The 21,012-nt window shown below is 38.0% G+C and overlaps 4 protein-coding genes across 8 annotated transcripts; 2 read left to right on the plus strand and 2 right to left on the minus strand.

Moving 5' to 3' along the window:
- Positions 1 to 292: 292 nt before the first annotated feature.
- On the minus strand, positions 293 to 1,964 carry polr3k (polymerase (RNA) III (DNA directed) polypeptide K). The gene is made up of 3 exons (XM_041975372.1): positions 1,742 to 1,964; positions 1,540 to 1,627; positions 293 to 726 (listed from the first exon to the last, which is right to left on the minus strand). Exons 1-3 carry the CDS (start codon positions 1,850 to 1,852, stop codon positions 599 to 601), a joined length of 327 nt encoding a protein of 108 aa, XP_041831306.1. The 5' UTR covers positions 1,853 to 1,964; the 3' UTR covers positions 293 to 598.
- Positions 1,965 to 2,159: 195 nt separating this feature from the next.
- snrnp25 (small nuclear ribonucleoprotein 25) lies at positions 2,160 to 4,203 on the plus strand. The gene is made up of 5 exons (XM_041975359.1): positions 2,160 to 2,556; positions 3,357 to 3,447; positions 3,551 to 3,656; positions 3,745 to 3,819; positions 3,911 to 4,203. The coding sequence occupies exons 1-5, from the start codon at positions 2,344 to 2,346 to the stop codon at positions 3,966 to 3,968; spliced, it is 543 nt and encodes a 180-aa protein (XP_041831293.1). The 5' UTR covers positions 2,160 to 2,343; the 3' UTR covers positions 3,969 to 4,203.
- Positions 4,204 to 4,394: 191 nt separating this feature from the next.
- LOC121631717 lies at positions 4,395 to 7,509 on the plus strand. Its single transcript, XM_041972754.1, has 6 exons — positions 4,395 to 4,411; positions 5,592 to 5,741; positions 5,861 to 5,989; positions 6,075 to 6,167; positions 6,428 to 6,575; positions 6,713 to 7,509. The coding sequence occupies exons 2-6, from the start codon at positions 5,600 to 5,602 to the stop codon at positions 6,819 to 6,821; spliced, it is 621 nt and encodes a 206-aa protein (XP_041828688.1). The 5' UTR covers positions 4,395 to 4,411; positions 5,592 to 5,599; the 3' UTR covers positions 6,822 to 7,509.
- Positions 7,510 to 7,649: 140 nt separating this feature from the next.
- Positions 7,650 to 19,479, minus strand: mrtfbb (myocardin related transcription factor Bb). Of its 5 annotated transcripts, none has more exons than XM_041977360.1 (14): positions 19,287 to 19,479; positions 16,244 to 16,309; positions 14,925 to 14,980; positions 14,741 to 14,816; positions 14,357 to 14,518; positions 13,918 to 14,099; positions 13,434 to 13,574; positions 12,318 to 12,565; positions 11,841 to 11,973; positions 10,854 to 11,735; positions 10,183 to 10,293; positions 9,887 to 10,018; positions 9,746 to 9,806; positions 7,650 to 9,655 (listed from the first exon to the last, which is right to left on the minus strand). In XM_041977360.1, exons 1-14 carry the CDS (start codon positions 19,369 to 19,371, stop codon positions 9,180 to 9,182), a joined length of 2,811 nt encoding a protein of 936 aa, XP_041833294.1. In that variant the 5' UTR covers positions 19,372 to 19,479; the 3' UTR covers positions 7,650 to 9,179. The 5 variants fall into 5 exon arrangements, with proteins under 5 accessions (XP_041833294.1, XP_041833285.1, XP_041833277.1 ...); XM_041977351.1 differs by having other exon boundaries at positions 16,256 to 16,309; positions 19,272 to 19,479; XM_041977343.1 differs by having other exon boundaries at positions 13,434 to 13,571; positions 19,272 to 19,479.
- Between the last annotated feature and the right edge of the window lie 1,533 nt (positions 19,480 to 21,012).

The following is a 21,012-nucleotide window of genomic DNA, read 5'->3' on the forward strand; positions in this document are numbered from 1 at the left end:
TGCCATCCGCCCTTTTTACAGCTACTTGCATTGCTCAGATGCATGCTAGATGACAAATAGATGTCTCTTGAATGAAACTGAGTTCTCTTTTAGGAATAAGCTTTAATTAGACTTGCAAATAGCAAATTCCACAAAATACACCAACAGTGAACAGCATGAGTTCACATTACAAAACGCTATTTTTACCTACTGGCTCCCCGACTATGTGCATCATTTTTTCTTTTTCCTTTTTTGCTTAATTTTCCTTGAGGTTGCAAGATTGTTGCAAGAAAAAACACTTTGAGCTAAAAGATTGCATTAAAATTTTAATATTGATGTGGAGACTGCTGATCTGCACTGCTCTATATGTCCGTGACAATGTAACTATGTAAGACAATTAATTTGACTGTTGTATACAGCTACTATTTTATCAATAAAAATCATTAAGGAAACTTGTTTTAATGTCATCTACAACATGAATGAGTGTAAAGTCAGTGCTGTAAATAAATATGAAATACAGAGGAAAAGAATACATCCCTTATATATACACATGTGCCAAAAAGCAAAAAAGACATTGCAAATGATCTTAAAACATCCCAAAACCACAAGTGCAGAAGTGTTAATCTCTCCACCGATGTCCACACTGGGCATTGCAGCATTTGTAGAAAGTTGTCATGGGTTCATCAGCTGATCTGGTCTGAATCTGCATGAAATACGCCCGAGGATGTTCACACTTAGGACACTTTTCTGTAAAGAGATATAAATGTCATTCTGGATCCAAGTCTGTCGGGAGTTAACAAAACACATAGGGCAGAAATTCAAACATTACAGTACATCCAGGACTTAGTTTAATTAGTTGGGATCTGGGAAATTTATTGACCCATGTATAGTCTCTTAAGGAAACACTGTGTAATGACATTAAATAATGGTGACAGTATTATATTAGGCAAGGCAAGTTTATTTGTATTGTACATTTCATGTACAAGGCAATTCAAAGTGCTTTACATAAAAGCATTATAGATGTATTCTGGGCCTAAAAAGTTCTGGGATTTGTAAACAATCAGAAGGGTTTTAAAATTTATTCTGTGACTGACTGGAAGCCAGTGTAAAATTTATAACCGGTGTGATGTGTACAGATTTTTACATAACAGACTAAAACTTAAAAGGGCTACTGTGAGGACCTGCTAAAATTAATAATGAGATTGCAATTATTTACAAGTTGTGATCATGATTACATAATCATAAAAGTCCCCATGCATTTGTTTGGAAGCACTTTGGTGACGTCAAATTTCCACCTTGTTTTCCACCATTTTAATAATGTTGAGTGACTTAAAGTTGATGCCGCTGTTGCACTCCTGTCCTCTGCTGTTAACTTGGCGTATCGGGATGTCTGCTATGCGTAATTCTGGATTTATAAGCCATTTTTGTCTTTGGTCTAACAGTGATTTCACATGTGTAATTATAAACATGATACTGACATTAATAAAAAAGATGTGGATTGTGGAAGCTCAATTTCTTGCCAGACATAAAGGGTTTGTGAATCGTTTTAACGTGACTTACCTGCAGTTGAATCCACATTTTCCCACGCAGCAGCTCCACCAAGCACATCATCCACCTCTTTCATCTTAGGATATTTTCTATTATTTACCTGCAAAAAAAAGGAGTCTTATGTTAAACTCACACACATAACAAACTATCTGTAAAACAAGAAACGTGTTCACCGCTCATGGACGTGAGAGCTATATAGTTAATCGGAACATGCCTTTCTTGTGATGTTATGTACGTAAGGACAGGTGTTACACGCGAATCTCATGCACTTCTGTCCTTCTTCGACAATTAAAACATTTCCACAAGTTGGACAAAAAAGCAACATGTTCCCAGAAAACTAAATCAAATTGTGCTGTTAAACAAGTTGTTCAGTCTCCACTGTATGAAGTTTAGTTCGTATGTCACAGCGGAAAAGAAGTAGATGAAAACAAGTGTACCTTTTTATACAGTTCGATGGGAAACAAGAGGCGTACAGACTTCTCTTCAAACAACGCTCTGGCAGCAATTAGAAAAATATAAACTGTGTTAAATAATGTTAGGTCAGTCTAGTATATGATTTTATAATTGATTAACCAACATCATATTTTACTTTCACCAAGTGGAACCATGTATGATGTGCTATGTTACCCTTCCGGTGTAATATTTCACACTGTGCACACCTAACAACAAACCCTTGTTAAAGTGTCTTCAGCAGTTATTTTGGGCAAACTTTTAAATAATACAATTTAAAATTCTCCCGTTGTTTGCTGTCAGTTTAAACGCCCCAGAGGATAACCAGACATCTTAATATTTGCTGAAGGATTTTCGTGGCTGTTGATGGAGGAGGAGCAGAATCCGAGTGCTGGAGACGGAGGAGAGCAACTTGGACAGACTGAAGAGGTTAAAAAGGAGACGCTGACAGAAGACGCAGGTCCAGATGCAGAAGAGGAAGATGAGGATTCTCTTCCGCATTCAGAAATTTTGGATATTTTCGAGGAGGGACTTGCCCAACTGGTTCAGGATCCTTTACTATGTGATCTGCCAATCCAGGTGTTCTGTTACTCATATATTTTCAGTAGGACGCAAAAATGGAGCGAAACGGATGTTAAATTGTAACTTTATCATCAAAGCATGTCAAAGATTCAGGTGCTTCGAGATACTATTTTAATCAAACCTGCTTATAAAGTACATCCAGTATATTCACATACAGTATATTCGTATTTGATTTAATGTAAACTTACATTTTTAAATGTGTATTTTAGGATTATAGTGGTGAAAAGTCCAGTTTTTGTTTCTGCTTTATTACAACAGTCTGATCACATTTTTTAAACAACTCAAGTGGAAAAACATTTTACTTTTTTCTTTCATACTTCTGAGAGGAATTTTAGAATCTGTGAAATATAATCTGGCTACAGTTTTTCTTCAAACTGGATTTACAGTACCAGTAGAAAGTTTCTATACAGCCGAGAAAATAAATAAATTAATTAATTAAAATAGATGTCTATCCAGATTTTTGACTGGTACATTCAGCCCACCACATTTGCAGGTTCTTGTCTATACAGTTTGATTTAATAATTCTTTAATGACCATCTTCTGTATCTTTCCTTGTCTAAAAACTTACTTTACCCCAAGATGGAAAACCCTCTGCTGGAACTACTAAACTACTGCTGGTCATTTTCATGGAAAAAGATTACTTAAAAAAATGCATTGATTATTGAAATGGTTTCCCTGGTCTCTAAAGCTTTTTTTTTTTTTTTTGTGAGACCTCTGATAATGAATGAATTTGTTTGTTGACCTTAGGCATCAAAACATCAAGGTTTGTCTGAATCTGGAATATTTTTTATCTTCAGGTGACTCTAGAAGAGGTGAATTCTCAGATTGCTTTGGAGTACGGCCAGGCAATGACTGTGAAGGTTGCAAAGGCAGATGGGGAAATTATGCGTAAGTGTTGAGATTTTTTCTTTTGTATTCTAGTTCTTTTCTATGTTTTGGCTACTATATTGTGATCATCACTGCATCTTTTATATGGTTCCTTTATTTTCAGCCATAGTAGTGGTGCAAAATGCAACTGTCCTTGATCTGAAGAAGGCCATTCGCAGATTCATGGAGCTGAAACAGCAGCGAGAAGGTGGAGTGAAACATGTCAGCTGGTAGGAATATTCACCCAACACACAACACAAGAACATAAAAGAGACGTGGAAAACTATTACATTGATGTTCCTCTTTCCTTTTTCCTAGGAGATATGTTTGGAGAACTTATCATCTAGTATTTCAGGGTGAGAAGCTTGAAGATGACACAATGAGACTTAAAGAGTGAGTGTAAAAAAATAGCACTTAATGTCACTGCTTTACCATCAACACTGTTTTACTTTTTTTCTTTCTTTGGATGCTTTTATATCTTCAGTTATGGGATCAGGAACAGAGACGAGGTGACGTTCATGAAGAGACTTAAGAAGAAGTGACAGAACCAACATTTGCCACATCAGGGGAAAAAATCTTCTCAATTCCTGTGGAGTGTATCAGTCAAACCAGTTTTATGGACTTGACAATGATATTTTTTTATCTATTTCAACACTTCATAAATATTGTTTATATAAACTGTTGCATTTCCAAAAAGGATTTTTGTCATTACTATTTCCTGAGACCATATCTTTCTAGAACATTTCTTTTAAATAAATAAAAAATCTTTGGAATAAAAATATCAAAACGTACCAGTGTGTATATGTGTACATTTTTCTGGACTTTTATCCTCCAAAAATCCTGTCATCTTCCACCTAGGGCAGTTATAAATTCCTGATGATTTGAATATTTCCTGAGAGGCTTGAACACTGTTCACTTGTTCAGCTTGTATGAATGTCACATGCATGGGTGTGAGTGACACGCTAGGAGCAACTGAGAGAGTTAGGTAATGCAGAAATTTTGTCTTCAGTATGCCGTTTTTAAGCAGCTTTATTAAGTTATTTGTTGAAGTATTGGAGTTGTTGATGAGTACATTATTTCTCTTATTTTACCGCTAGTGGTTTGTGGTAGTTGTGAATTTTATTTCTCCTGTTTCGTGACAGCACGACAAGTCTGCTATTGTTTTTTAATGTTTTTGCTGCTTAATTTAAATGGAGATCATAGAGCATAATATATCTAAATAAGTATAACTCTAAAAAAAATTGGATGGATGGACCTTTGAAGCCTTTTTGAAAAAATTACTGACTGGAAAAATAATAATGCAGCAACATGTTGTTTATTTCCAGCTGCTGTTTAAAGATTCTGGATAGTTTAGATCCTAATGTTCACAAAACCAGACCACAAATGTGTTTAAGTGCAACATCAGTGTTGAAATATCTTGTCGTCATGGTCAGGTCATCATCAGGATCTGTGTGTATGGTATCATTTTAGCCTGGTTTTATAAGAATTGTTTTATTTTCTGCCAAATGGGGGAGAAACAAAACAGGCATTTACTCAGGCATAGAAAAAGATATTTTGTTACCCTGGAAATAAACTTTGTAGTCTCTAGATATCCTTGTAGACAAAGAACAAATATTGTGGACCTTATTGTGAGCAATTCTTAATTTACTTTAGTTTCTTTTCTTAAAATATTGGCAGGGATTAAGTGATTAAGTATGTTGCATCAAGTGCATTTAATAATTAAGGGTGTTTATAATTTTGGTATTTGAAAAACCAAAAAACCACATATCCTGTTAATTAATCTTCACAGTATTTAACCTTGTGTCTTATGTAAAAAAAAAAAACGTTTAGAAACCATTGAATTTTGGTGGTCACATCTCAAGACAAGAATAACTATAACTGTGTGCAATTCCACATCTTATGAGCCCACCCAGCTTCTGGAGCGATGAAAGGGCCACATGATGGCTATGAATGAGTAAATATTAGTCTGTTAAGTAAAGTTTCAAATTCTTGTCCTCACATTCTGCAGAATTATTTACCCACAGTATCACTAGTGCTTTAGGTGTGTTTGCATAAATGTCTCACGCCAAACAAGGATAAACACGCAGTAAACACATGCTCTAAAATATGAAGCTTAGCAGTCTGAAAACAATCAAAGGCTTTGCTGGACTTTTTTTCCTTTTCAGCTGCCATCATGACTTCTTCAGAAATGGAGGTGAAGAAAATATCTGAAGAGCTGAAACACATTTCACTCAAGGGGCAACAACTTGAAGAGAGGAAGAAAATTCTGTGTATATTTCAGGAGTTGAGGGATCGTGCTGAATTTGGAGAAACAGGTGACATAAGAAACCTTAGCTAATGCAATGAATATTAAGCTTGACCTAATTTATATGCTCTCTTACAATTTATGTATGACCTGTGTGTATTTTCTGTATTCTGCTTTGTTTATTTACAGAGGAAGCAGCAGCCACTAGGCAAGAAATTAAAGAAATTTGTGACAAACTCAAAGAGCTCACTGAAAGGAAGACTGAACTCCAAAAATGCTACGAAAACGTTATGAAAGCCAAAGACAAAAATTCAAAAAGTTAGTCAAAAACCTTTACTCTAGCAGATCGTTACTCCATCCTATATTACTCTGTCTTGTAACCACGTTTTTTTCTCTTTGTCAGAGATTACCTCTGCCTCCAGTCAAGATGGACGCCCTCGTGTTCCTGCTCCTGCCTCAAATGTTTTCTTTGTTGAGGCTCCTCCTGCCTACCCCGGTGAGCCAGCAATCCATATAAACTCACTGTAACTTTGTAGATTACTGCTTCACTTTTGTGAGTATTCTTCTACGAAATGCACTTAATGGCTGTCACATTTGATGAAAACAGGATAAAAAGGCTGATAATGTATTGTTCCCTTCATTTATATCATTCTGAACTCATCAAAAACATTTGGGATGACAAAGACTAAAATGCTTTGAATTTGGTGCATGTACAGGACTAAAACATTTTCGACTTGCACATGTCTCCATCTGCAGCCCCTGCAGTGATCCTGGACGTGGAGAATCTTCCATCAAGTCCAACCAGGACACAGTGCCCAGAGTGCCGGCAGTTCATCACAACAGAGATTTGTACTTCTGTTAGCAGCGTGACATGGATGGTGTGTTTTATGACAGCTTTGATAGGGTAAGAGCTCTTCCACTCCCCTTTGTTTGGTGATATATTTGCTTACAGATATGATCAGGCCTTGTTGCACCTGTTTTGTTTGTGTAGCTACTTCCAGCCTTACTTTCATTTTTTTCTTCCTGTTTCTTCTTTTGCAGCTGTGTGGCTGGTTGTTGCCTCCTTCCTTTTTGCATGGACAGGTTCAAGTCCACCACGCACAGATGTCCAAAGTGTCGGACATCTATCGTTACAATAAAAAAACTCTGAGAGTGAAGCAGTGGGTGAGAGATTGAAGTTTGCACTGAGAAGACAACAGAAATACATTTAATGATGATGTAACAACTGAGCACTGCTGAGACTGCGAAAGAGTTTCTTTGGTATCATCCTTCATTGCAGAGTGCACTGAATATTAGTGAGTAAGTACCGATGCTTGTCAGCTTGGGCACTTGGATGATATTTTAGTGATTTAAACTGGGCATGTGTAAACAGAGACATGTAATGTTTGCCTGTATGTAAATGTGTATTATACTGAAACTGAGCTTGGCATTTAGTTCTCCTATTGATGTGATAATCTGGGTGGCTGGGGCCCTGCACGGCAGCTTTATGGTTACTGTCTGGGCCCTGTCTGCTCTGGTCTGGGCAGTTTCTGTGGCGATGACCTCTGTGGTCATGCCTCTGTGGTGGCTCTCGATGTAAATGGATCCCTAAGGAACCCTTAAGATACTGTTTCCTCACCTGGTTCATCTGTGCCAAGACATATACCTGTTTATGTTGTTATTTTTATAGACTTACTGTGTTAGAGACTGTTTAAAATGTGGTTGGGGGGGGGGGGGGGGGGGGGGGGGGGGGGGTGTGAGCTCTATGTGTGCTTAGTGCTTTTGTGTACAGTATCTCGCAGAAGTGAGTACACCCTTCACATTTTTGCTAATATTTCATTATATCTTTTCATGGGACAACACCATAGAAATTAAACTTTGACAGAATATCAAAGTTTAGTTTTTATAGTTTGGTGTCCTGTAAATCAAAGTTTCATTTCTATAGTGGTCTTCCATGATAAGATATAATGAAATATTTGCAAAAATGCGAGGGGTGTATTCACTTCTGTGAGATACTGTATGTGTGTGAGAAAAAGAAAGTATGATTGTGTGTGTGTGTTTCCTAAATTGTTCTAACTTGTTTACAAAAATTTACAAATTTTCTTGTGCATCTTTTTTTTATTGACAACCTAATAAATGTGTATATCTGTACCTAAAGGAAAAATGTGAAATCTGAAATAGTTGTTGCATTTATAAAACAGCTGAATCTATGTTTGTATAAAAAAAGTAACAAATATACCTTGTGTGAAGAGCATATAAACTATTCTCGTAAAGAAAAGAGGAGCTATTTCTCACTCCTGCACGTAACTCCAAAGGCAAAAAAGAGACATTTTTTTTTTCAACGTTAAAAAAACGATTATTTAAAAAAGACAGAAAAAAAAGAAAAAGACTGACTGTATTTTACACCCAAACACATACAGAGCACTGCCTACATTACACTGTACACTTTGTTTTCTTTGACTATAAGTGTTATTACTTTTCTCAGTTATGTAATTTGACCTTTGCTATAACAGAAAAACCATTGTAGTCCTGAACTGAAGCTAATTTAAGTCAACCAGCCAGCAGATGTCACTAAAATACAATAATATATGAAGTTATCTGAGTGTGTTGATGTTATCATTGTGTCTAGGTTGAGTCTGTAACTTGGCTGAAACTCCATAACTGTGCAAAGAAATCATGAGATGTGTACACTTACTGAGTAAACTGCAAAAAAAAAAAAAAGATTACTTTAATGAAACAAATAAAGGTAAATACTGCACAACAGATTACTTTTGTAAGAAGTTTCTTTTAACTGTTGGTAAAGATTCTCTTAGAGGCTTCGGCTACGGAAAAGAAAGAAAGAAAGAAAGAAAGAAAGAAAGAAAGAAAGAAAGAAAGAAAGAAAGAAAGAAAGAAAGAAACAACAAGGACTGGTTTGGTCGATGATGCTATGCCTTCTGCTTTTGGGTCTCTTGTGTTGTCAAATTCATTCTCCAGCTTCCATTAAATGTCTGATTTAGGTTTGCATACACATCAGGAACATGAGGGCGTTGTGTGTTTATAGTCTGTTATGATAGCATTAATCATTATAAGACAGGGCAATAAACAACCTTTGGCTATAAGCAGTGAATGTCCATCCTCAAAAAGGATTAGCACATCTTTTTTGTCCTGCCTGCTGCATCACACAGAGTGTAACTGATTAAGTACAAGCAGACTCATAAATCAATAAAATAATTTCAGATGGAATTCTTAGAAATTAAATCTACTTTTAGTTTAACCTGCCAGTACCGTTTATCTACATCAACTCTATACCCTATATATAATCAGTGTTTAAAAATTAAAAAAAGAAATAACTAAACTAACTAACTAAGCTCACATTGCATGATCAGATTATTATTGAGCTGAAATATATGGGCAAAAAGCAGAACAGAGTCATGAAAATGCCCAACAGCCCTTACTGTCTCATGGACACGTAAAAATGAAATAGGAATGAATTACCTTACAGATTAAAAAAAATAAAATAAAAAATAAAAAATCACCTTAGCAAGACTCAGTCCCATAGGTGTATTTCATTAGAGTCCAGGAAGTCTGAGGAGAAGACACCTACTGGCACTGATATGTCCAAAGGATTAACACCCTCTGCTGGCACAGACAGAGTAAGGTCCAGCCAATCCATACTGTCTGTGGTGGTGGTATTTTGCATATTCAGAGCAGAGGGTGGCATGTTTTCATTCAAGTCCACGTCCATAACGATCACAGGTGAAATTAATTCCTCCATCAGCTTTAGTTCCTGTGGCTCAGTGTCAGTGACTAGAGTGCCATCCAGAAGGGTTCCCAGCTGGTTGTCAGAGGTCAAGGCTGCCAAGCTGTTCGCAGGGTTGAGCAGTGCAGCAGGAAGCTGGGCCACCTGTATTAAGGGTGGTGGCCGGGACAAAACTGTGTTGATGGGAAGGGTGGTTACACTGGCTGTCACAGGGAGAGGTTTGTCCAAACTAGGAGGGTCCTGCCTGATGAAAGGGGAGATCTCTGAAAAAGCAAATGCACAAATAGCAAGAGTAAATACATCATTAGGGCTTTATCTTCCAAGTTACTAGTGCCAAAATAAATATTCCTCACCACCACTTTCAATCAACACGTCAAACAGGTCATCCATCTGCTGGCTAGCTGCAGTGGGACCCTGCATAGAAATAAAACATCATAAGAGGTCTTATTTAAAACAGTTTTAAAGTATATATCTGAATTTTTGTTCAGGTTTACCTGAGCAGCTGATGACATGCTGCGTGCCTGTTTAACTGCGTCCTCATAGCGGGGTGGATCTTTACTTTTTGACGCATGGTTTGTGAATTCTGTCTGCTGTAAAATCACAGGAGTTGGGCTGAAACAGGGAGACTGTTTAACAGGCAAAAAGAAAAGAGGCCCTCAAATCAAATGAAAACAGGAAGCATTTGATATGACTTTTTATTAAATAGCTTCTTCACCTACAAAAATTAGTATGCACTTGTAACATTTCCTAAAGTGAAAAAACAAAAGCAGTAAAGATAAAAATGTTCTACCTTTTTTCTTGGTCCTTTTGGTACAGCGTTATTAGTGGAGGCTACTGCGGTGCATCCACTCACTGGGAATGTATTTAGAGAGTTTTGTGTGTTGGTATTCACACTCCATGTCTGCAGAGAAAAATGAAGAAATTAGATGATCAGTGTCAATAAAATGTTTTATTTAGAAGTACTATTTTTGTGTAACTGGCCAAACAAGTGTGAATCGGATGGTAAAATTAGCAGTGCTGTGCTGTGTAACTCATGAACACTGTGTTTGATTCTGCATGCATATAGGGCTTAAAGCAGAGGACCAACACAGGGCAGTGAGGCCAGTTTGGTCACCCTTCACTCACCTATGTTTTGCATAACCATATTTTTACCTCTTTTGATGCAAGTAGGAAAAGATTTCATCACTCAGCTAAGGCCTGTTATAACTGAGGCAACAAGTAAGACACGTTACCCACAGAACAGAAATGATTGTTAAATGTGGTATGTTATACTTTGGGCAGTGCCATTGAAAACATGGCACCACATTTGTGAGGTGAAACTTACTCTGTATTTACTCCCCCCCCTCCAAAAAAAAAGAAGATTCCAGATGTGCATGTCATATCAGATGTATTTGTCTAAAATGGCCACAAAGTAAGGAGACAGATATAGGCAGTTCATGCAGATGCTGAGTGCTTTCTTACCTTTGTCAGTTGCTGTGTTTGAGTGCTGCATTGTTGCTGTTTTGCTGCTGAGACCTTTATTTTCTGTGGCACCTGTCCAGAGGTCTGTATGTGGCCTGGGGCTGCGCCGCTAACAGTAGTGCGTAATTCAATGTTTTTGGCAGGGAGCTTCACAGTGGCAGGAAGAGATGTGGGCAGGAGGTTCTGAGATCCAGCCTGGAGAGACTGCAGGGTTTCAGGCTCTGTGATGGTCTGGTGACTGACGATGAATTTATTTGGACTGGTAACATGGTTTTGATCTGCAGATTCTTCCTGTTTGACCAATACTGACAAACCAGGAGAGCTGCAGGACATTGTGCAGTTTGACAGCGTCTTGTTTTCCTCTTTAACCTGGACTTCAACCAGGGGACTAAGTTGAGGTGGAGAGTCCCCCTGCTGACTTCTTTTCTCCACCTCCAGTTGCATTTTCAGTTCCTCCACCAATTTCTGCTCATACTCCAGCTTTCTCTTCAGCTCCTCAATCTGTTGCTCCTTCTCATGCAGACGCTTGTCCTTTTCAGAGTCCTTCTCATTGGACTTTGTCTCTGTGAGACGTTGTTCGTGTGATGCTCTGTGTGGGGGGCTTATGTATGGAGCAGTATGACTTTGAGAATCAAAAAGCAGCTTTGCTGGGCTGTCTGCTATATTACTGTCCTCTATTCCCAGATGTGACACTTCAAAAGCTATGACAGAAACAGGAGGAGTTAGCTTTGTGTTTTCAGAATGAGATGCTGCTGTCTCCATGGCAGGAACACTATGGATGTTAGAGCTCTCCTGAAACAACTTTAGCCGCTCTATAAGATCTGTTTTAGTCCCAGAAACAGGCAAAAATCGGAGTTTCAGTTCCATTTTCAGCTCAGCAACCTGTAAAGACAACAGATTATGAGTCACTTCTCAAAATGTTTGTTTACCGCTGCAGCATTCATGTAGTTGTTATAATCAGACTGTGACCAGGCAGGAATGCGTCACCTTCATCTCATCCAGATTAGCTGGTAAATGATTTGGTTTGTGATTTGTCTGAGTGTGGTGGAGCTGCACCGGAGCAGACGGAGTGTTTCCTCTCAGAAGAACAGAACAGCTGGTTTGTGCCTCAGTTGTTGATCTGTTGTTATAAGACAAGAAGAGAAGGGAGTGGAGACGTGAAAGAAAATAAGTCATCCATTTTTCACAATGAGTTGCTACTGTGTAGGAAGCTTTGGGGAGGAAATGCTAAGTAATTAAGACAGAAAACAGCTGTTGTTAAACAATTAAGACTGATAACCTTGCAAATGGTGAAACATAGTGTTGATGTGATTTATTAAAACAAACAAACAACAACAAAAAAAACCCTATATAGAGATCTGTAGAGAAAGTTAATATATCCACTTTTGGATGATCTTAACTATGTGGAGGATTATAAATCTGTCTGTGGTGAAGGACAGCATGTGTTGATCACTAGTGCCATACTTTAGAGTGGCTGGTACGATGCCCTGGTGGTTGTATTGCTGCTGTTGCTGACTTAGAATCTGGAGCTGCAGGAACTGCTGCTGTTGTTGCAGGAGGCGAGCATAAGAGGAGTCCATTGGCAACTCACTGAGCTCTTGCTTTTGGTCGGGTGGAATGTACTGATGGTACTTCAACTTTTTCACCTGTGGTTTGGGCTCTTTGCTCTTTTTGCTGCGGCTTTTGTCAGCAGGTAGCTTCGCCAAGCTTTGCTGCAGAGCACATCACAGAAGAGTAGCATGTAAAACTGGAGAAAAACATCTGGATGATATTCAATCTCTGTCAGTGAGCTCAGTCCATTTTATTGAGGACAACACTTTGCATTTGCCAGTACCAACACTGCAAGACTTGGAACTGATACCGCCTTTTTATAGCTTCAAGCATTAAGATGGAACATTGTTCTGACACCTGATGAGAACGACAGGATGAGGAAACGGAGAGTGTAAATATGAGCCTTATTGTTTTACCACCTGAAAGTACAGCATGTTAAATGCATGAAAATGGCTTGGCATAGGAGCAACAGGTTCAGCAACAGGCAGCTCTGAAACCAGAAACTCAGGCCGTGTTAAACAAGCATGAATCTTCCAATATGTCAAATTAATGCCTATATCATATTCCAAAGAGGGGAGTTTATTTTATGCACACACTATAACTGGATTATGACAAATGCATGAATTATTGCTTTACTCCTGTTCTTTGATGGCTTAGATTTTACAGACCCTTAACATGGATGACTAGCCTGTTATTTGACCCTTATGGAAGACAAACTGTTGCTGGCACAGATTTAAGTCGCAAGATGTGTAAAATATCTTGAGTGTTCTGCTCTCTGATCTGCCTTTTACTTGGCTGAACCCTGACTTTTCATTCACCCTTAAACTAATGTGACTGTCAGTATGACAAAAAGACTCTGTCCAAAGAAAACATGCAAAAACGCAAAACATAGATTGAACTGATCGGAGACAGAGAGTAGAAAAGGTCAGTGTCATAGCAGCTGACTATGAAAAAGATGAGCAAAAGACTATTTGTTCTCTAAGTTTAAGAAACCTTTTGAATGAATTAGCTATTGCTTGGAGGAGTCACCTTCACAAGAACTGGCCCTGAAGAAGTGCTGGGCACAACAGCATTGTTGGGCTGACGTGGCTGCTGGTTGCTCTGCCGCTCGGTGGTTTGTACAAGGTTGACTACATCTGCTGCAGACTGTGCGCTGAGTGTTGAGGACTGCTGGGAAAAGCAACGACAGAGCTAATTTAGTACAGAAAAGCTGCTATGTCTGTTAACTATCATTCCATGAAAGATAGGCTCCTCAGTTGGGATAACATAACCAAAACAGCTTGAGAAACACTGAGAAAATTCAATATGTTTGTACATTGTGTATATAGTTGACTGAGTCTAATTTAGCAATAAAATCTTATTTTTCACACAAATGAAAATGAAATTATAAACTAAAATTGATTATTAAAGCATGAAAATGTATTGATTAGTCATTTAATTATCAGGAATAGTTGGTCCACCCAACCATATAATCATCTTTTAACCAACGATCGATTAATAATATCTGTTGTACCTGTATGGGGGTGTTCAAGTTAGAAGAAGCATATGTGGCCTCAGTCCCTCCAGACTCCTGTGGAGAGGCCAGCATGGAGCAGGGAGATTCTTGGCTGGCAGGAAGTTGTGGTGATGATGTATCACTGCTGTCCTCATCAAAGTTATAAACATCTGAGGGATTTGACTGATTGGTCTTACCACCTGCAGGATCAGCATCAGTAAAAAGAGAGCATTTATTATCAAATATTTTAAGGATAACAAAAAAATGAGAATGAAGTAACTGTGAGACTGAACTTTTGGCATTTTTAATTGATAGCCACAATGTATAGATGCATTTGTGAATCTACAGCCAAAATATCACTAAATACTGGTAAAAGGGTATCTATTGACATGCTGACTTGAGCCAACCTTCTGGTTAACACTGTAATTTTTTAATAAATAAGCTGATGAACATCTACCATCTATGAGCTTTTCCACATTGGAGTCAACCGGCAGGATTTTCTTCTCTACCAGCTCCATAGGTCCAGGCCGCTGGGCGATTTTCTCATTGAGATCATCAGCCAGTCTGGCTCTTTTCAGCTTTATCTGTGTGGCCTGCAGGGAGGGCTCCACCTGTGTTTCTGATAAACACAAAGATGATGTTCACTTATGATTTCGCCAGCATCTCATGCAGAGGTGAACCTGTTTGAGAGGTTCACCACTCAAACAGTTGGTAAACCTCCAAACTATTTATCTGGACAGACTGTTGAACAAGTAATAATAAGTGAAGACAGTTGGATAGCTACCTCACTCTCCTCCTCACCCAAAACTCGTTAACCACTGAGTGCACACTTAAGGATTACCTTCCAGGATGTGTAAACGGACCAGCTCAGAGCGCTCTGGCCTGCTGCAGAGTTTGTGTTTTAAAAAATTCCCAGTCTGTTGAAAAACACAAGTTTCATCAAAATTTTATGGTGGCATAACTTGAAGGAAGACCAACACTTTCTTGGACAATGTTAAAGTTGAAAACACGAGTTTGTGTCTTACCCTGGCTCTCTCCAGGCTGCGAATCTTCTCATGAAAGGCAGCAGGTGTTTTCAAAGCTGGGAAAATATAAATCAGTAGGTTTTCTTTTAGGTTCTTTCTTTCTGTTTTTCTTTTAAGAGATTAAAAAGCTGTATTTTATCATCAATCATTTCCACCTCTTTTCAATTTTTAGAGTTGAAAAGGTTTTTTCTTTGTTTATAGTTATAAGCCATAATGAATAACATACTGATACATATTCCTACAAATGCAAAAATGCCGAAAACACACATTTCCAGCTAGACTTATTGTATTTGAGTAGCTTAAAGTTATCAAATAGTTTCTTCTAAGGTATAAGTAAAAAAAGGTACAAGTTAAAATCTCTGTAATGCATCAATCTCTAATTTATGCAAGAATGTTCACATAAGCGATTAACTTCATTTGCATTGTACTTATACTGGTCATATTTTTGTCTTTGCTGGTCTGCAAAAAAGTTTGATTCACAAACAGGAGGAGTCCAACAGGAAGGATAACCTCTACTGACTCAAAAGATTTTTCCATTCTGCGGCAAATTACTCTTTGATCACTCAGAATAAACTCATCCTGCGTCAGCTGAGGTCTGCCTCATCAACTAGTCACCTTTGACTTTGGCTCTTGTTTAGTTTAGGGATACACCATCCATTGGGCACTCTAAGGAGTGTGTCAGAGGAGTATAGCAAAACATTCTTGCTTATTACTTTAAGTTCACTGCATACCTATCACGAGCCTATAAGTGTAGGAGCAGCAGAGTACATAGTGGAGAATGTCCTGGGAGGTTTGTGTCCAGGCCACGGTTGGTTAGGCCAACAAAGAGGGCGAATGACCTCCACTGAGGACCCAGTAGCTGACTCATGTGGCTGTGTGGAGCCAGAAAGGAGCAGAAAACATGTCCACGGGAATCTTCTCAGGACAGAGCAGGGTAAGACACCGAGGTATGTCTTTTTCTCTCACTAGCTTTCCAGATACCAGCAGGATTTTGTCACACTTTCAGCTTGTCTTTTATTGGTTGTGCTCTTAGACAAAATGCTCACTCAAGGAAAAGAGTAAAAGGACTGAATCTGCTCCCGTTTTGCAACACTAAAGGATGGTAAAAAAGAAGAGTTTGTCTTTTCAGGTTAAATGATAATTTTTTAAAAGTTTATTAGTACAACGAAACAACTATTGTATTACACTTTATATACGTTTTGTTTCATTTTGCTTTTATAATGGAAGAATTTCTTTTTCTTATCTTATAGCTGCAGCCAACTGATAAAAATGATTAGCAGGAAATTCATTAGAGCTGTACCTGGAATAGTAATACTCACGTGGCATGATACCTTGATCCACAAGCTGCTCCCGAGTTCTCCTCTGCTGTAGACAGAGCTGGAGGACTATGAGAAAACAGAGAGACACAGAGGTCAGAGTTAAACATTTACCATTCAGAACCAACTCATGTGAGTCACCACACAATCATCTCTGGTTTTAAACTATGAAACCTGCAACCCTTCAAATGAAACAAAAATAGTCATTATTTCTCCATCAACATGCTACCCTGAAGGTATAACAGTAAATCCTGGTCACCACCACAAAGATTTTATTCACTTCCTGTATGGTTTGACTTGGAGTTGTCAGGAGTACCGCAGTTTGCCTTGAAAGGTGTGATTGACTGAGATCCTTCCTGATGACAGGCAATATCTCTGTGGGTTGCAAATGCAATGAGAAAAAGGTAACTCCAGAGCAGGATACAGACATATACAAGAAGGATTAATGTCAGGGCTGCTGTCACAAAAATAAGAAAATCTGGTTTTAGTCAAGTCATTCGTGTCCATTTAATAAATTGTTTTTATAGCATAATCTTGCTCTGGATGGATGAACAGCAATTGGTTATGTTAGTGTGAAACATCAAAGGCATGACTATCTTCCAGAAGAAATTGTTGAGTTTTGCATCTGTGCTTCACATACAGCACTTGGATAGTTCTCTGTTTTTTTTTTTTCCTTTTCCAAAAATGTAAACTCTAGTAAGATCCTAGTTTAAACATTTATAAACAAGTGAGCGTGGGCATGTTGCTTTAGTAGAAAAACATAGCCTAGTGCAGAGAAAAAAAATTTTCTGGAGAAGGCAATAGGTGATTGTAATGAATGAGGCAGTGGCGTGAGGTACAAGAAGTCCTTATCATAACCACTGTAGTGAAGTGCAGTCAACTTAGCTCGATTTACTCAGAGGCTTGAGGGAAACAGCTCCCACTCACACACAAATACAGACCTGCCCAACTCTCTTGGGAAAGGCGCTGTGTCCGAATAGGCCTCTGTGACTCACTCGAGCAAAAATAAACCAGGCAGCTGTGAGAACAAGGCCTGGGAACCATGAAATTTGGGGGCAGTTAAGGGGGTGGGATCTCCAGTTGTATGAGGAATCAAGAGGATGCTCATGGGCTTCAGCTGGTGGGCAAGGGAACACAGAGTGACAAGAGCCGGCAAAGGGTGGAAGGCCGAGTCCACTCTCACAGTAGCCCATCAACTCCACAACAGAGAACATAGTGTGCCTGCTCCACCCGCTGTGTTTCCTATTACAAACTCAGGCCATGGGGGGTTATGTTCAGCCTGAGACTGATCATATCAGATTATAAAAAAATAACTATTGGTTTGTTTCAATATTTATATCCACTGTGACTTGGAAAGAATGCCACGAGCAAGAAAATTTATGAGTGCATACTACTACATGTCAATAATATAAAAAGCTGCCTTCCAGCACCAGGAGAGAATGCAGGGTTTAATTTGAGAATCACTATGGGGGTGCAGCTCATGCCCAGGGTCCTCATCACTTTGTGTCATCTTGTGCTCAGTCTGAACCCTGGCTAACCTTTCTGTGATGCAAACTGGCTCAGTACTCCTGCTCACCAGCAAAGCGTAAACAGAGGTTATGGAGAAACACAGAGAGGGGGCTCAGCTGGAATCCTTGTCTACTGATGTAATCTCTAATCTCAGACCAATGTTGTTCTCAGCAAATCATCCCTGGAGGTCTCCCATCAGTCATTTTACTTTATTTGACTTTTGTTTTTCCATGAAATAGTACAAATAAAAACTGGTGCTTGCCAGACAAAGCTGAATTTAGTTTAGAAACAGACTGACACTGGGTTATGTTGACTTCTGCTGTTATAAATCCTGAGACTATAAACATTTTAGAAAAGCTGGAGGCATTCATAACCAGAGATATACTGAAGCACAACTCATTGGACAGTATTAATTTAGCAAAAAAATGTATATGATGTTAAAAGTCAACCTAGATTAAAATGAACTGAAATATTCTGTTATAGTGTAAAAAGAAACAGAGATGAGATGATACAGTCAGCTATCACTGACTAGGATCGGCTACAAACTTTTTGTCTAAAATAACCTAAGAAATAGATCCACATTCAAATCAACAAGTAAATTAATTAGCTTCAGTCCCAATGAGTGGGTATGTTGTCCAACTTTGTGTGAAGCACACAGACATTGTCATGTCTTAAATATTTATTAAAAACACAGAACTTTAATCTTTTTTTGTTTTTATTTATTTATGTGATGGCTCCTATGGAAAGGAATTTATATTTACTATATATTTTTATTACAAATACTGTAATTTATATATATATTTATATATATATATATATATATTAAAAAAACAAAACAAAACAAAACAAACAAAAAAAACAAACAAACAAAAAAAACCAACCCATTGTCACATACCTTGCATCTCACCACAGAGGTTAGATAAGACAAAAGCTTCAATATTAACTTGCAGGTGCTATAAGGGAACTTGGATCTTTCATCTCGGACCTGAACACCAGTAACAAGCCTGCTCTCTTTTTTATTACACAAGCCCTAGTTTAAAGAAAGTATTCTGAATGCAAACATAGAAGATTAAAAATATGCAAATAATGATCTGAGTCTTGATCAGCAGCATATCTGACTATTGCACTTCAGTTGAAAGAAGCTTATTGTGTGCACATAAATTACAGGAATGAATTCATGCATATCTCACATGACAAAAAAAAATAAAATAGCAATCCAAAGAGAGCTAACATAAAACAGAAGAAATGTAAAAAAGCTGAACAGCTGTCAGCAGAAGAAAAGCGGACAGCAGTCCCTTTAACATAAAAAGTCTAGTGAAAAATTTAGTCCCTGTAAGAATAAGTGTTGTCATGAAGCTGCCTTTTTTTTTTTTTTTTACCACGACCTGTGTGCTTCAAGAAGTATCAGTATAACTGAACAAGTATAAGGAAGAAAAAAAGGGTGGGGGTGTGCAATACTGATGTAAATGCAATAGAAAATCAAAATGAGAAATTAGAAATAAGTTACAGAAAGATGAAGCACCTGATTTGAATTTACCCCTGCAGATTGAAGGGGTCTCCACATCAAGGCAGGCCATGGAGGACAGCGATGGTTTGCTTGGTGGCCAGGTCTGGAGTCCCATGGAGTGATGAGGCCAGTGGGGATCACGGAGAGGGAAAAAAGACCCGGCTCTGACTGTTTGCTGTGTCTCTGCCTGTCTGCTGGCTTCAGTGAGGAAACTTTGTGTATAAGTGTGTTAGAATGTGTGAGTGCACAGTCAACGTCATGGAGGAGGGAACAAAGTGCTGCTCATATTAACCCTCACTGGGTCACATAGCTCCACTCACTGATGAGTGCAGCATGAAACCACACAAAAAAAAAGAAAAAAAAAGAAGAAGCTGATCAAAACAAGCTGTTTGGAATTTTACTTACACACAAATCCACAAGAAACAGCATGAGTGTCGAAATTTTGTTGCACTAAATAACAATGACAGGAAAACTCACACTGTGTCCTCAGGAATCAAATTAAGAGGAGTTTTTACATGTATGATCATAGTTTTTATTGCTGCTTTCCGTTGCAATACCACTGATTCACAGCAATGTTGGTTTCATATGAGCTATTCTGCTGAGGTGAATACAACTTCTATGTTGTTACTTACATATAAAGAATGTGATTTAAAAACAAAAACAAAGGAACAATGACAAACAAATGATTCAACGGCTCGTCCAAAAGTATTTTTAGTCTTGGGCAATGATGTTGGTTAGATATCATTTGTGAGTACAGTCACACTAACAGGAAATGAGATAACAGAGAATTACACTAATTGTGATGAGTTCCGTATGTCTGATGGATCAGGATGGACTTTTGCATTGAAGGGAGTTTTTTATCCCAAGGATGATGTTAAGGTGAAGACGCAGATGCTCTCAGTCTTTCATGGTTTTTCTATCGTGTCTTTGAATAGGACAAGGTATGCAAACGAGGACTGACTGCTTTGTTTTGGATAAATAATTTTCACTTGTTGAATCTAGAAATATGCATATCAAATAGTGTGGGACAGGGAAAATACTGTGTTGATAAATGAAAGGGAACTGATGCAGGTACATGTTATAACACTTCACTGCTGGGACTGAACAATGGTTAACAACAAGTAGATGAAAAATACATGACAATAGTAGGATGAGCTTTAGGAATGTGGAAAAACATTAAGAAGTGTGTAGCAGAGTCCACACATACACAGAATTCCTCTGAGTTCACATTTTCTAAATCCAATAGTCAAAAAACAAACAAACAAACAAACAAAAAAAAACAAAAAAAACTGAATTTACAAATTTTTTTCTGTCCCACAAACATAATCTGTTATCCTCATCTGCTTTGCACTTTTGTCTTACTAGCCAAAAAATACAGTTTCAAATCAACTTGAGAAATTCAGAAATTATATCTCTATATGTAACGTATTAAGACTGCTTCAGTATGAAGACAAATCCAGTTTCAGGTCATTTTCATTGATGATTTATAGCTTAGAATCTTCACAGCTCCGCAAAAATGTTATCATTTTCTGTTATTAACAGTCATTTGATGATTACCACATTTCTTTTTACAAGTGTTTACATCTGTCCAGATGTTTTTACTGACATAAGTCTACACAATAATGCTATAACAATAGCACAAGTTTGCATTTGAGGCTGCTAAGCAGTTGGATTCATGATGCAGGTCTGTGATGAAGAACACTCTAATAAACTCTTTATCCTCAAGAGCTTCAGGCTTTTGTTTAGGGCATCTTCA

The sequence above is a fragment of the Melanotaenia boesemani genome, chromosome 2 (assembly GCF_017639745.1).
Source record: "Melanotaenia boesemani isolate fMelBoe1 chromosome 2, fMelBoe1.pri, whole genome shotgun sequence".
Classification (NCBI taxonomy): domain Eukaryota; kingdom Metazoa; phylum Chordata; class Actinopteri; order Atheriniformes; family Melanotaeniidae; genus Melanotaenia; species Melanotaenia boesemani.